Source organism: Apis laboriosa, unplaced genomic scaffold (genome assembly GCF_014066325.1).
Source record: "Apis laboriosa isolate Shangri-la unplaced genomic scaffold, ASM1406632v1 scaffold112_cov148, whole genome shotgun sequence".
In the NCBI taxonomy this organism is placed as follows: Eukaryota; Metazoa; Arthropoda; class Insecta; order Hymenoptera; family Apidae; genus Apis; species Apis laboriosa.
The window spans coordinates 356,583-371,920 of record NW_025220865.1 but is presented as its reverse complement, the minus strand read 5'-3'; the positions used below and the strand labels follow the sequence as shown (position 1 = coordinate 371,920).

Below are 15,338 nucleotides of genomic sequence, written 5' to 3'. Positions count from 1 at the left end.
TGTTTCATAGACATTGCATATTCAATGCAAATACAGGCAGGAATCGGGAAAATCTCACTGACTTCTCACTGTTATTATATTTAAAAGCGCCCGCATCATTGCGTGCGATCCAGATTTATAGAAAGGGAGAGGGCGGATAGTGTATAACGGAGTGGTTGAATTTGGAGGGAAGAGCACCTTTTAGGAGCTTAGAGATTACACTTGGGACGAGCTAGTAGTAATGCAGAGGTGAGTCTCACAAGAGCAAGCCGCTCATTCCCACGAAGGATTCGACAGAACTTATAATACCTACGATGTGGGATCGGTTGCGGCACGCTTCTACCTACCTACTGTCACCCTCTTGACGCTATCGTTTCGCTTATAGACACCCTCCCTTTCCTTGCGTCGCTACGCATTCATAATTCAATGTCAAGCACCACTTATCGGCCTCTTCGACCCTTTAACCCTTGAACGAGTTTGATTTATTCCTCTTTTCTTTTTCATGACAGCCTCCAAGTATATATATATATATGACCTCTTAAGATTGTGTAAAATATAATTACTATTACTAATCGTTAAATATTGAAACAATTATTCTTCGAATTTCAATAATTTTTCTAGCAATAAAATCTTGAAGTCTAGATCAATGTGCCGAGGACGATAGCGATCCAACTTAAAAATCTTTGAATTCTGACTAAAAATTTTAAATAAAAATAACATTCGAAAAAGATACATCATTTCGTTAAAATCCATAATGGCGGATATTCTCTCGTATATAGAAACAACAAGTACATAGATACTCGAGCGGGAAACGAGCATCGTTGCCTATAGAATATTAGGATGGGGGACAAGAAAAAAAGGAAAAGAATTAAGTGTCGCATCGAACCGCAAAATCTTCTCCTCGGTTGGATATATACGGAGAACGTCATTTAACGCGAGAAATACTTTGAATAGCAATATCCATTATCGCGAAGTTACACCCGAACGAACACCTCGTTCCGTGGTAATCCGATTAGGGCTTGAAAGACAGAACGAGAGGGGCCATCGAGTTCAAGACAGATCGACGAGGACGCGTACAGGCAGGAATGGAAGGGACCAGGAGACGATAAACGGATAGAGGATGAAGATGAAAGAAAGGAGGAGAAGCATTCTTCAAAGTAGACGAAGTATCGCCCTCAACAGTAACAGGAGGGGGATGGAGGTATTGCTTTAATCCGCCTTGGGAGAAAATCTTGTAAATAATCGAAGCAATTATCCAACCGAGGCCTGAGCGACACGATACGAAAGAGGAAACATCCTCCCTTCTATTCGAAAATAAAAGTTTTATTTCGTGTTACCGGCGTTCTATCGAATCGATTGATAATATCGGCTCGAGTAGATGAGCCCCCATGCCAAAAGCGTGTCTCTCCTCCCAATGTTAAGGAGATGTCTCCTACGTGTTTAGCTGTCTCCACGCTACGGGAAATTGCTGCGCCGGAAATTGGGTGGCAGACCTCCCTGCGCGAGTGTTTGACGTCGAGGGATAAATTGAAACTTACTACGACTGAGAAAGATTCACGTGGTGATATTTTATGAGCCCGGCGCGAACAATGCCCGTCATATTCTAATCGTCATAAATAATCTATCTATCATATCGATTCTTTCGATTTATAAATAAATTTTTCTATTTATAAAATTTATACATCAATAATCTTCGTAAAGAAGAATCTGTGAATCGATGAAGACTGAGAAGAAGTTCTATTGAAATTAAATTTTCTTCGAAATAAGTTTTTATTATTAAATTAGAAATTAAACTAAATTGTTTCTGAATTGTTTTCAGATCTTTTTTTTTTTTTTTTGAGAAAAATTTAAGAAAAATAAAAAATCAAATCTGGAGAATAAAAGACTTAGAGTTGTGCATGGGAAAGAGGTAAATTACGATGAATAAATTATCAGTTATCATACAATGTCAACTTTGTGAAATAATTCTGAGAATTTTATCGAATGAGTGACATCCAATGTATATTATATACTCATAGTTTCAAGTGTTCTCAACGTAGCAACAACGTATCTACAACCTCTTCAACGTTCTCTCACTTACTTTGCGAGAACTGTTGCGTATTCGCACAACAATCCCGGATCGTGTAATGCGCCGACGAAAGCTTTCCCTGCATGAATACCCAAGTATGCAAATGCCACCACGGCATTAGACGTTTCTCTTCGCCTTCGAACATCACTCGAGGGTCCTTTTCGTTAGACGTTTCTCTCCCCTCTTCCTTATAGCTACCATATTACAGGTAAAAACTCTTTTCCTGAGATCGATTTGAACAATAATATCGATACATTTTACATCTCTTTAACACTGCTGATATTGTTCACACATATTTATCAAATTAGATCAACTTATAGGAAAATATGGAACATACAACCAGTACATCTATAACGATAAAAGAGAAACAATTTGATTTTACGAAGTCACTTGAAAAAAAAAGAAAACTTACTGAAAAACTTGAATAATCGTGTCGAAATAAATAAATAAAATTCATAGAAATTTCGATATCGAAATCGAATCTTCGATAAAAATCACGTAGCGAGAACCGCAGTCATCTTTCGTCCACTTTAATTGCTCGTGATTGGCAGGGACCGAAACGTGTTCGACCAAAGTAAACACGTTGAGTGGCCAAGGAGGCGCCTCTTGCACCGGTCGAGATCGAGCTACGACGACTACCACTGTGCCGTGTGGCGGTTAAGACAGTAGGCGTGCCCCGGGTTCACGGGTGCATCGGTATTTATTTTGGCAAGTACATCGAATACGGTCTCCAAAAGGAAAGCCTGTTGTGTGCACGCTGGAAACGCTACAGGCGCAACTGTAAAGGAACGCATTGTGGAAATCACCGATTTCCGCAGTCTGGCCACGTCGTTCGGTATGGGGAGAAGAGAGGACTGTGTCTCGTGTTTGCACGATCCACCAGATGCAGTGTATATGTATATATACACGTATACGGGGTGTCTCGGGAGGACTATCGCTTCAAATGATACTTTGGGTTATATAGGTTATACGATTATAGCAATTGCAGTGTATACAGAGTGGAGAGCGTGTTTGTAATTGGAAACTGTTTTGATTAGTCTGCGAGTAATGATTTTAGTTGATAAAGTTGTTTTGGATAAAGCTTTTAAATAACTTTTGAAGATTTTTGGCGATATGATATTATATCTTTCTTTTGCGCGCGCGCGCGTTTCTTTGTTCTTGCTTGTAGATCTCTACAAAGTTACGTATGAACTTTCTAACTTTATCTTTCCAAAGTGAAAAATGTGTGGAACTTTATGAAGTAAATCCGGTTATATAAAAAAAGCATTAACTTAGAAGTTATTTTGTCTTGTTAAATGTCGTAAAATTTAACACGAGAACAAAGTGGTACTCTTCTGTCCCTCGTGAAATAAGTTTTCGACTTAAAATTCGAATATCTTTTAATGATATACGTATAAATATATATAGAAATAATATTTTAATATTATTTATTCAGATTTTTATGATCGTTTCGAGATGAAACTTAAATATAATTTTTCTTCTACGAAGAGAAGAAAAAAAAAGCTTTTCTTTAAAAATAGATTGAAATGCGCGTAAGAAAATTATTACAGCCATGTGTGCAACATCATAACCTATCAGTTTAAACGTTATATCTCGAACGAGATATAGTTCGGGACATCATGTACACAGCTGCTGGAATCCGTGTACGTATGTGCACGTGTATCAACAAAGGCGCGTGTACACGTGGACGCAGGGCAGGAAAATCAACGACGATGGGGGAACACGAGGTTCGCATAGCTCGTCGAGGAGGAAAGCGGATAAGCAGCCTACTAACGAGACGATGGACAAGAGATCACATCCGATGGATCGTGTTTTTGACGAAACGGCCGCGATTTCAACATACCTGCCATCAAACGATAAAGGGAATAAGTCTGAATAAGATTGGGAAGATCGTTCGAGGAAAGACTCAACGATAAAATAAGTAGGAAGAGACACGATAGAACTGAAAGAGACGTGTGTGTTATTTTCGAGAAAAATTGAAAAATTTTGCTAGCACGTTAATAAATATAATCATTGAATGAATGATATTGATAAAAAATAAGACGAAATAGATTTTTTGTTCTTTTGATGTTGTTGAGTTGAACACTTTTGAGATAGATCTGAGGTACTTTTTATAATTAAAGCATTACGTGGAAACTGAATTTTTAAAAATAAATTTAAGCTATAAGTATATAATTGTTATGGTGAAAGCAAAATAGATAAAGAGAAGAATATTCCAATTTTACGTTTCTTTCTCTATGACAAAACGTTATAACAATCTAGATCATCATCGATTTCAATCTCGACTGAATCGAGGCAAAGAGTTAAGAAAAGGATAGTATTTTTGCACGAGTAAACAATCAAAGATTCGAAACACCTGAATCAGAACCGCGGTCGCATTCCTAGCTTATGAAGGGTCGTGCAGCTCGTGGCCCTGGATTCTAGAATCTCAAGAGTCCCGTTCCAAGCTTTCGCTCACAGCCACGGCACCGTGAACCCGTGGTAGTCCAAACTGGTGGCAAGTGATCCGTGGAAGGTCGTACCGCTCGCGTTTCGACCGTTTCGAATTCCTCGAACGTCCGTGTTCACGATGGCTATGCCATTTTGTGGTTTCATACCTGAGAACGCCTAGGGACTGGAACCACTTATCGAAGTCCTCGAGTATTCGTATATTTCGCGCCAGGATTCTGTTAGATAATTTGATATCGCATCGCCCCGATCCATAGCTCCGTTTATACGTATAAATTCCGGCTACATTCATGTCCGGCCTGCGCTAGGACAATTGGGGTTGAAGGATCCACCAGATGGCTTTCATTTGGTCAATGATTACGTGAATTATTGAGATGTTATTCAAATGTACGCTCGAGTCTGTCATATTTGAGTGTAAAAATTAATATCCATCCCTGGATCAAATAATAACATTCAATCGAATGTATTAAGACTTTAATATATCAACTTACGTGTCTCGATTATTTTCCTCTTTCTTTCTTTTTTGGTAATTCCGTTAATAAAATAGAGAGATTTAAAAAAAACTACAGAGAATTCAATAGAAAAGTCAAAATCAAAACGAAATTAGAAGCAGGAGAAAGAAATATACATAATTTTTCTAAATCACATTTTTGCAGAGAAGAGTGCACAGGAAGGAAAGGAACGATAATAAAAGAAAGATTGGAACATGAAATACGACGTATCTTTCGATCAACTTAGCTCGAACGTATAGGTGAGTATCTGATCCATTCGTGGGATGTGTACATGGTATGAAGACATCGCTGATCCCGTGTGACAGACGTAAACGGGCCAAGCCACGCCGATCGAGCTTGCGATGCAATGAAAAGCACCGTAAGCGGCCATCTCCTGCGGTCGCTTCCTATGCTGAACGGAAGTAATCCCTACGGCGCTATAAACGCGCGTGTACATCACCCGCCCTTGGATAACGTCCACAACGAGAATCAGCTTGCGAACAAACGGCGGCCATTATGTGCTCGTATGAGCTCTTTACGAGGCCTCCTGTCGTAAACTAACGACGAGGGAGAGCAATCTTTTCTTTTTACTCTGATTCCATTGCGTTCGCTGATATTCTTTCTTAGTGAACCAAGCTCTTAGTAGTAGATCGTAAGTTATTGGCAAACGAGGATAAGAGATCACGTGTGAGACGTGTGATGAAAATTGCTTGAACATAGGTAATGTAAGTAGACTTTCTTTGAAATATTATGAAATCGTATCTCGATTTGCTTTTCTAACGTATATATCTTATAAATAAAGTAAAATTTGAAATTAATGAACGATTAATTTTTGTGATATTTTCGAAAGAAAACTTCGTTACATGAAGTTTCCATTTCTTTAGAATCATTTTATTATCAATATTTTTACAATGAACACGTCTCATCAAATTTCAATAATATAATTAAGTATAACAGGCTATTGATAATGAACTTTTGTTCAACGAAAAGTAGTTTTTTTTACTTTGGTCTTGTCATTCTCAACGTTTAAAATTCCAACATCTAGAGAACTACAGAGCGGATACAAATCGTTTCTCTTTTTAATACACGTAAAGATAATACACAGATTGTAAAAATATCCTATAAATCGATACTCTTCTAAAAATCTCTCGATAATGCTTCTCACAAGGGAACAACGATTTAAATCGTCGATCACCAAACTTTTCGAAGATTCACAATCTTCCTTTCAAAACCCACCGTCAACCTTTCTCCCAACCAGTCGAAAAATTCGTCCATTCTTCTCTGGAGGAATCCAACCAATAACTTCCCCACGAATAATTTATCTCGTTATAGTTACGTTTATTATCTTTTTTCTTGCTTCGATAGTCGCTCCAAATCCATCAAGTCTCTTCCCTCTCCCAGATCCATTCCGTCTCCTCCAATTTACTCCTCGGACTTGTTTTATAAACTTGCTCGTCCTCGGATGGCCAATTAGACCTTGAGGAGTCCTCCTCGACGTCCGATGATCTCAGACCAAATTTGTTGCTCTCGAAACTCTTGCTCCTCTCCGTTGACGAAGATTCCGCTCCCTCCGATCTCGAACTCCTCGTCGTGTACTCCTCCGTGTCGCTGCTTCTGCTGTGCGTCAATTCCGAATCATCGTCGGGAGACGCGCCTGTGTCCTCCCCGTACTGCTGCTCCCCATCCCCTTCCTTTTCCTTCTCTTTCGACGGAGGATCCTCGTCCCTCGATCTCGCCGTCTCCGTTTTAGATTGTTCTTTCGGTTCTTTGATCGTATACGCGGAACCATCCTCCTCGGAACGAGATTTCTGCATCTGCCAAGCCTTCTTGAACGGATGTTCCCGTTCTTGCTGAACGAGCTTCGGTCTCTCCACGACGAGATATTCCGGATCTTCCTCGCTGGCCTGGCTCTTTACGATCGACTCGCGTTTGTACAGGCCCGTGGACGAAGATCTGGGCAATCCTTCCCCGCTATCTTGCCTCACAACGTTCCATCCAGATTCCGTCAGATCAGAGTCATCCCGGGACAGCTTCGAGAGATCCTGCAAAGACTTTTTCCTACTGTCCTTCGTCAGCACGAAGTTATAACCTGCAACGTCGCTGTCTTCCTCCATAGAAGTCACCTCGCTGCTGCTCGCGTAAGACGGCCTCCTCCTCGCCTCCTCCCCCTCTCCCTCCACCTCCTCCCTCGGTGGCGGCGCTCGCTCGCGATACTCCCTTCGCCGAAACGTATACGCGACATCCTCCTCCTCCTCCTCCTCTTCGCTCCGCTCTTGAGACGAGCCGAGCTGGGCGGCGGCATGCGTTCCAACGCTCACCGTCCACGAGTCCATATTATCGTCCGAGCCGGGGTCCTTCAGCAGGGCTATCTTACCCTCAGCCGAGGATCTCCTTCTCGGCGAGCTTAAATCTTCCTCGTCCTCGAAACGAGGATCCCGTTCCCGGATCGCGTGCCTCTCCATAAATTGTTTCCTCCGTATCCTCAACTCGCTCTCCCAATCCTCCTCGTCGCTTATCCTCGGCTCCACGGGCGGATGCCTTTTTTCAATTTTCCTCTGTTGCGAGGATACCTCGTCCTCGTTCTCGGAGGAGCGAGCTCTCCTCGCCTCCCCGTATCTCGAGAGTGGCGGTCTTGTTTGTCTTTGGAGCGGAGCCTCGCGCTCCTCCGATTTTCTCGAGAGCCTTTTAGAGTCCGGGCCCCCGGAGGATGAACGTTCCTTACCGACCAACTCCCAAGAACGATAATCGTCCGATTCCGTAATCACGGATCTCCCTCTGGACCTAGATCTCCTGTACCTCCTTCGATCCTCCTCCTCCTTCTCTTCCTCCGCCTCTTCCTCCTCCTCCTCCTCCTCCTCCTCCTCGCTGCCCCGTGTTGACAATCTCTTAGCGTCGAAACTTCTCGAGAGCGAACGCCTGCCTCGCTTAACAGCTTCTTCCCGCTCCTGTTGCATCCTGGAAAGACTACCGGATGCTACGTCGTTTCCTTGCTCCCGATAATCCCTTTGAACGCTTCTGCTCCTCTTCCCTTGCTCCCTGTACTCGTCGCTGTCCCTTGACCACCTTTTGTTCGCATCCTTTGCCCAATCCCTGGTCAAGATCTCCGGGGCCTCGGCCTCGGTTGGCTCGCGGCTGATGAACGATCTCCTTCGGCCGATCGACGCCTTCAGAATCGGCATGTGCACCTGTTCCTCGTCCTCCACGTTCTCGTTATCTCTGTACCTTGTACTCCCACCGTCAACTATGTCTCGTTGCCAGTCCCAACCGGTCGACGCCACCTCGTCTTCCTCGAACGCTTTCCTCTCCCGCGTCTTCGCCTCCTCAATCCGCCTCGCGACTTTCTCGAGATTCACCGTCCTCGTCGATCCTTCCTCGCTCGGCACGGTTACTTTCAGGATGTCCGTGCTCTCCATCAACACGTTTTTGATCTCTTGCATCGGAAGATCGAACAGCAAAGTGAGAACGATCGATATCGATATCGTTGCACCCGCCTCCAACGGATCTAACTGTTACAGAAATGTGATAATCGAGATTGTTTGAATTTGGTTGAATATTTGGTTTTTTTTTTTTTTTTTTTTTTTTTTTTTTTGTTTAGAAGTACGTACGAATCTATAGAAATGGAATTCGTTGGAGTATCTGGCGGTTCCAACGTTGTAGAAAAATACTATGAATTGGGTCAAGTATACGGCGTACGATATCCTGCTGAAGATTATTAACCAGTGATGTGAAAGGAATCGGTTTATTATACCTGTAGAGAATTAAAAATTAAAATCTAAAGATTCTAGATTTTTAAAGTAATATATTTCTGTCTGATTGAGAATAAAGATGAAGGTGTGATGCACGTAATGCGATTCGATATATTTTTATAATCGAAGTTATAAAAAGGGGGCAAACCTCCGTGATTCGTGTAGCACGCAAACACGATCCAAGACAAAGCCAAAGCTGACACAACTGGACTGATCACGATGTAATTAGTTGCTTCTACAACATCGTAAACGTAGTCCCTTTTGGCCAACTGCCAGGGTGATCCTAACGACCACGATGCCAAGGCCATTGCGATCAACCATCCCAAGATCACTAACACCTGAAATTAGTGCGTCAAGTTTGGTCATGATCTGATCATGATCTTGGAATTGTGAAATGAAAACTCACGACAATATAAATTGTATACGAGAAAAATCAAATTTGAAAAACGTTCAAAAGTAAAATTTATTTGAGTAATATCCAAATTGAATAATATTTTATAAAAATAATGATTTCATATACCTTGGGTATCCTTACTTCTGGCCCAGTGTAACGTAATAGAACACCGAGCGTTACACCGAACAGATATGGCGTGATTCTGTATATAGGTACTATATAAATTAAATTGACAGTCTTATAAATGTGTTTCAATCTAAAATAAAAAGAATTAATATTCAACGTGACGAAAGATGCGATGTGTGAATTAAAAAAAAATTGAAGAATATTATATATACTTACGACATTCCGTGGAAAACAACGATGGAAAGATAGTTACTCATCGTTGTTATGTAACGGAGTGTGGCTGATAATAAAATGAAGAAAAATATTACGAGAATCCCAATGATGGGCTTGCATTGCAAAAAGAATACCAACATGGGTGCTAATAACGATAATTGCACGTCCAAAGCCAAATGATGGGTGTGAGTTGCGCACTATCAATGAAGAAGAAAAAAATTTAATTGTATAATAATGTACGATTAAAATGATATAAATTATATTGACAATTTTTCTTTAATTATTTTAAATAATTTGTGATAATTAAAAAGGAATTAGAATTACCTCTTCTTCGAAAGGTAAGAAATTTTGTATATACAACAAATTCATCCACGCGCTGCTTTTGCAAAGATCAGCATTTCCTAATATAATGTCGTTCCATTGTGGTCCCGATCCGGTATGCTCCATTATAAATGCATACCAAAACACCACTACGAGTAACATTGGGGTGAGTCTGAACAACAAGTAACAACGAATAGAGAAATTAATATTTTTTCAAAAAAAAAAACTTGTACAAGCAATAAGTGTTCCCTATAAATAAAAATGAAAAATACTATTACGAATTTAGTTTCAAAATTGAATATATTTTACTTTTATATTACATTTTTAAAAAGCAGAAAAAAAATATTGATTTTTTATCAATAATTTAATTGAACAAAAATTCAGTTTACACAGTTTAATTTTTTCTACTATTTTTCGTTGTGTATCGTATTTGAAATCATTCACATCCTTTATTCAAGAGATTATTAAACAAAATGGCTATCTAAAAACTCGTTTAATAATAAAACTGTCGATTAATCGATAATCAACTTACCTGATATATCTGGCAATAAAACGGCAAAACCAGCGAATCTCACCTCGTGTTATAAACTCGTGTGCCATGTTGAAAGACGTTAAGGTACCGCTAAGTAATAAAAACGTGTCCGTGTAAAGAAGTCCACCCCTTAGAATGGTAGTTAAAGGATTATTCGTCACCTATTTCAACATCGATATGATTTACGAAAAATCAAACAGATAAACGAAAGATAAAGATCGATTAAATTAACGATATTTTTTTTATAGTTACCTCGGTGAACTCGATTCGATTAGAAAATGGTAACATCGAGATTGTTATGACTTGATGGGAAATGTAAAGCATAATCGTGATGAGCGATCTGATCCCGTGAATGCACGGGATCCCACCTTTGCCCGATTCCTTCTTCAATAAAGATCTGACGGTTCTTCGTAAGGAAAAAGACATTATTATTCTCTCCGAATAATTTCCTGCGGTAAACCATAAAAAAAAAAAAAATCAATTGTAACATCTCGTTTCAAACATTCTGTATTACCTTTTTTTTTTTTTGAAATGCGTACAAACAAAGCTAAATCCTTTGTAAGCGCATTAACTTACAGAAAATATAGATAGTAATGAGAATCTACCTTTTCCTTCCGATACCACCAAATAATCTCTCACGGTTGCTACAATGGCGAGACAAACGACCATCGCGTAGAAATATCTGTAAAAAAAAGAAAAAAAAATTTCGTTCCATTTCTTCGATGTATTCTTCGATTAATAATCTTTTCTTTTTTTTTTTTTTTTTTTTTTTTTTTTTAAGAAAGATTAAAACGAGTCGAAAGCGAATTTTTCTTTTTTTATATTATCTCAATTTGAATATTTGAAAGTCGTAGATACGGATACATACAAAACACAGATCGTCTCTTTTGAATAGCTTCGTGATTTTTGTTTGACATAGCACATTTTAGGATCGACATCTACTATAAATTGAATTCCTACAGTAGAATTATAGTCGTTCAACGCCTGTTCAACGATGCTTTGGGCGTCCTCCGCGGTGCACGCTGCCGGAAGACACAATGCCCACTTCACGGTCTGGAATCTTGGAATAAAATAACCACTCTGAAAAGTCGAACGTTCGTTACGATGCAGATATTAATCTTAACAAATAAATTTTAAGGAATTTTAATTAATTTAAATCTACTTACATCGTGCATGCTCGCTCTGATAGCGGCACGTGCTTGCATCATATTGACAGGAAGCTTCATGTCTGGACGAGACGGAGACAAGTCTATGTAAGCCAAGCAATATTTGCCTTGGACCTTTATCGTATTTTCATCTAATTTCACGTGCGCCATTACGCCCAAACACTCGTCAAAATCTCCAAATTGATTTATATTTCCTCGCAATAGACCCGATGGAATTTTCGCGCTCGAGTCTAACACTGATTCGTGCAAATAACAATACAAAAATTTACAAAATTAAAAATCATCTTCGATCGTTCAATCGCGATATAATTTTTGAAATTTTTGAATTTTCGTAATGTGAATGAAAATGTCGACTTACTTTGCAACGCCCATAACTTGTGGCCCCTTAACTGTCGTAGAAAAATTTTGATATGCTGCTGACACTCGAAATTTTCAATGGCTGTGAAATTTGGCACGAAGGTCGGCACGCGTAATATCGCATCGTTCAATCGAGCCAAAGCGAAAGCAGCATCCACGTGCGTTTTCGTTTTTACTTTCGTTTCATCTTCTATAAACAATATCATAGTCCTTTCATTCTATACAACAAAAATTAAGAGAGAGAGAGAGAGAGAGAGAGAAAGAAAAAAACAACCGATAATTTTTTCCTCATCTTCTTAGATAATATAATAATGCATAAATTCTGAAAATCAAAACATCCAAAAATGGATATTCGATCTTTCACGATACTCACTGTCGGATCGTTTAATTTTTGAGACTTTAATTCGAGCAGATTGAGGACTCGTTGTTTCTTTTTTCGACGGTTCTCGCGTCTTCGACACTTCCGGTTTCACCGGAATTTTCGCTTTTTCCGCCGGTTTCATCTTCAATTTGGACGATTCTGATTCAGATTTCGTTATCTTAACGGGCTCGATCTTCTTCGTGGCTTCAACCGGTTTGGACAATCCCTCGACCAACTTTTTCTCATCCGCCTTCGTCGTTTCGATCTTGCTTCTTGCAATTTCCTCTGGTTTCCTCTCTAATTTTGATTGTTTAATCGCATCGGCTTTTGCTTTTATCACGTTATCAACTTTTGACTTCTCATCATATGTAATTTCCACCGATTTAATCTTATCTTTGTCCGCGTATCTAACTTTTTCTAGCCTTTTCGGTGGAGGAGTAGCAACTACTTCTTTCGATTCTTCCTCGTCTTCGTCTTCATCTTCGTCTTCATCCTCGTCTTGGTCTTCGTCTTCCTCTTCCTCTTCATCATCATCATTATCATCGTCTTCCTTTTTATCTTCATCTTTATCTATCTTGCCTAGCTTCTTAGCTCTAATTATCTCCTTCAATCCTTTCTCCGGACTAACTTTTTTCTTTAAATCCATCTTCCCGCTTTCCTCTTCATCCTCTTCATCTTCCACAATTTTCCTCCTACCCTTCACCGTTATTCCGCTTACTCTTCCCCGAGAATCCTCCGCATCTTTCTCCTTTTCTTCTTCCTCCTTTTCTTCTTCCTCCCTGCCTCCGTCGTAATCCTCGCCATCATCCTCCTCGCCCTCCCTTTTACCATCATCGTCGTCGTCCTCGTCATCGCTCGATGCGATCTCCTCCACTGTCTCCACTTCCACAATCACCTCCTCTTCATCCTCCTCCTCCTCCTCTTCCTCCTCAAGATCCTCAGCACTCCGCGATGCCCCGCCATCCTTCACCCCCGCGGTCTTTTCGTGTTTCACGCGCACCCCCTCCAACCCTCCCCCCTCGTCGAGCGACGACACCAGCTCGGCAGGTGGTTTCCGAGCGATGCTGGCATGAGTCTGTGCCGTGGTGTCGTGCCTCTTGGTCAACGTACCCGCGATCCTCTTCTCCTGGCATCTACCGGAGGCAGAAGCGCAAGCAGCGCGATGCGGCTGCTCCGCCGATGATGTAAAGGCCATTTGCCCCATTGTATGATCGCGTATGCGGAAGGCATAGCAGGTGTAGAGGAACAGCACCAGAGCCAACAAACCGACGCACTTGCCCAAAAGGGCGACGGCCATATCACCTCAACGTTTCGTATCGAAAAGTATCGCACCACCGGATGATGTATCTTCACACGAGAAAAAAATTATCTCGAAAATGTATATGTATATATACGTATATATTTCTTTCGATACGCGTCGATCCTCCTCTCTCTTCCTCCTCTTCCCTTGCCCTCGACGAAAGTTTTTTTTTTTTTTTTTTTTNTTTTTTTTTTTTTTTTTTTTCTTTCCTCTCCTCCGCCACGAAGAACAGGTAACCCGGACAGCTTCTCCGGATACTATCGTATCATCCGACTCCAACAATGTACCACGTCCCCGGGCTACCGACATCCACCAGCGGCCTTCGTGAAAATTAGAACGCATGGCATCGTCCCAACCAGCTAGAAGTTTTATTTAGCATCAACATCTCGGAAGCTCTCGGCTGGCTTGATGCTTGATCGTGAGCACGCAGGCGCCTTCCACGGAATCGCCGCGCCATGTGGTCCCCCACGTTTCCGCCAAACCTGGTTGCGCAATGCTTCCTCCACAGACCACGACGACCGTTCAACGCTTGAACTCGCTGCCCAACTTCTCCTTCTTCTCTTTCTTCTCCTCCTCCTTCTCTTCTCCTCCTCTTCTCCTCCTCCTTGTCGCGAGCCATCAACGTCGGATCAAGCGTTTTTCAAGCCCTGAGCATTTTTACAAAGATTTTGAGAAGTTTCTTGTACGGGAGAGAGGGGAGAGTTTTTTTCTTATTATAGAGAAATTTTCAACCGAGTATTTATAAATTATTGATATTTAGTAAAGTGATCGAAAAATGTTTTTTTTTTTTTTTTCTAATGAAAGCTTACGAAAGGAGATTAATTAATTTTTAGTATCAGAATGTGTTAAAAAATAAATCGTAAATGATAGAGATTATGAAATTTTGTTTTTTGTAAAAAATTAGAAAATTTCTAAAGTGGTGCCCCCTTCTCTCGATTGGGCTTAAGCGCACGTTTGTTTTACTCGTTGGGTAATCCAACATTACCACATCACTGTATATGAAAATATCATTGTATAACTGTATATGAAAATGAAATATATCGATTATTTACCAATTCGATAAAATAAATCAAATCAGTCAAAAAAACTGTTCTGAACATTTATTTCTTACGCTGCATCTGCATGACTTCTTTCTTTTGCAGTTACAAACATTTTGCATAAATTTTTTTTTTTTCATATTTCATCTCGAAAATAATTATAAAGCATCAGAATTGTCTCTCATTGTCATTCATTAATAATTGATGCTATAAAACTTGCTATAATAATTCCTTTGAATAGGAGACTACATTTATGTTCGTTTACAGCTCATACGTATACGCGTCTTTGATACGATGCATCATAGACAGAAGGCTTTAGCAAAATAAACCAAGTGGAGAAACGAGCCGAATGTGGCTCGGAGCAACCAATTAAGCATCCCTAGTTCAATCTATTCCTCGACCGATCGCCGAGATTTTCGAATACAGTTCGAAAATAATGCCCGCTTGCTCGCCCACGACACCACTTACCTTTGCGAAGGTTGTCGCGATTTTCTTCTGGCATCGAGTCTCGTTGAATTAGCTCGACGGTGCGCCGTCTGGTATGCAACTTTTGGGAATCGTCCAGATACTGAGAAAGTCTGATATTTCGATCGAGATCGATGTTTGATTTTATTAGTCATTTTTCTGGGAAAAAAGAATCAGAGGATTTATATTTCAACGTGTTTTTCGAGAACAGTTTTCTGTTTTTTGTATATTTTTTTGATCGAAACTGTTGCTCACGCAAAATTCGAGAAAATCTATAATAGTTTTTAAGAAATATATTCAATGACGATGAATCCATGATATCGTCGAATGTAGC

The 15,338-nt window shown here is 40.3% G+C and overlaps 1 protein-coding gene across 2 annotated transcripts; it reads right to left on the bottom strand.

Moving 5' to 3' along the window:
* Positions 1 to 5,855: 5,855 nt before the first annotated feature.
* On the bottom strand, positions 5,856 to 13,674 carry LOC122712930. Of its 2 annotated transcripts, none has more exons than XM_043932966.1 (13): positions 12,215 to 13,674; positions 11,843 to 12,031; positions 11,485 to 11,720; positions 11,187 to 11,398; positions 10,924 to 11,000; positions 10,571 to 10,767; positions 10,319 to 10,479; positions 9,790 to 9,958; positions 9,469 to 9,662; positions 9,253 to 9,382; positions 8,881 to 9,070; positions 8,592 to 8,734; positions 5,856 to 8,492 (listed from the first exon to the last, which is right to left on the bottom strand). In XM_043932966.1, exons 1-13 carry the CDS (start codon positions 13,497 to 13,499, stop codon positions 6,366 to 6,368), a joined length of 5,310 nt encoding a protein of 1,769 aa, XP_043788901.1. In that variant the 5' UTR covers positions 13,500 to 13,674; the 3' UTR covers positions 5,856 to 6,365. The 2 variants fall into 2 exon arrangements, with proteins under 2 accessions (XP_043788901.1, XP_043788910.1); XM_043932975.1 differs by having other exon boundaries at positions 11,843 to 12,028.
* Between the last annotated feature and the right edge of the window lie 1,664 nt (positions 13,675 to 15,338).

What these genes read in the sequence shown, in the direction of transcription:
- LOC122712930 (XM_043932966.1), bottom strand. Translation starts at nt 13,499, where the DNA reads ATGGCCGTCGCCCTTTTGGGCAAGTGCGTCGGTTTGTTGGCTCTGGTG. An exon ending in GGTGGTATCGGAAGGAAAAG is followed by an intron (nt 10,768 to 10,923) that starts GTAGATTCTCAT and finishes GGTTTACCGCAG; the next exon opens with GAAATTATTCGGAGAGAATA. An exon ending in CAGAAGTAAGGATACCCAAG is followed by an intron (nt 9,071 to 9,252) that starts GTATATGAAATC and finishes CACTAATTTCAG; the next exon opens with GTGTTAGTGATCTTGGGATG.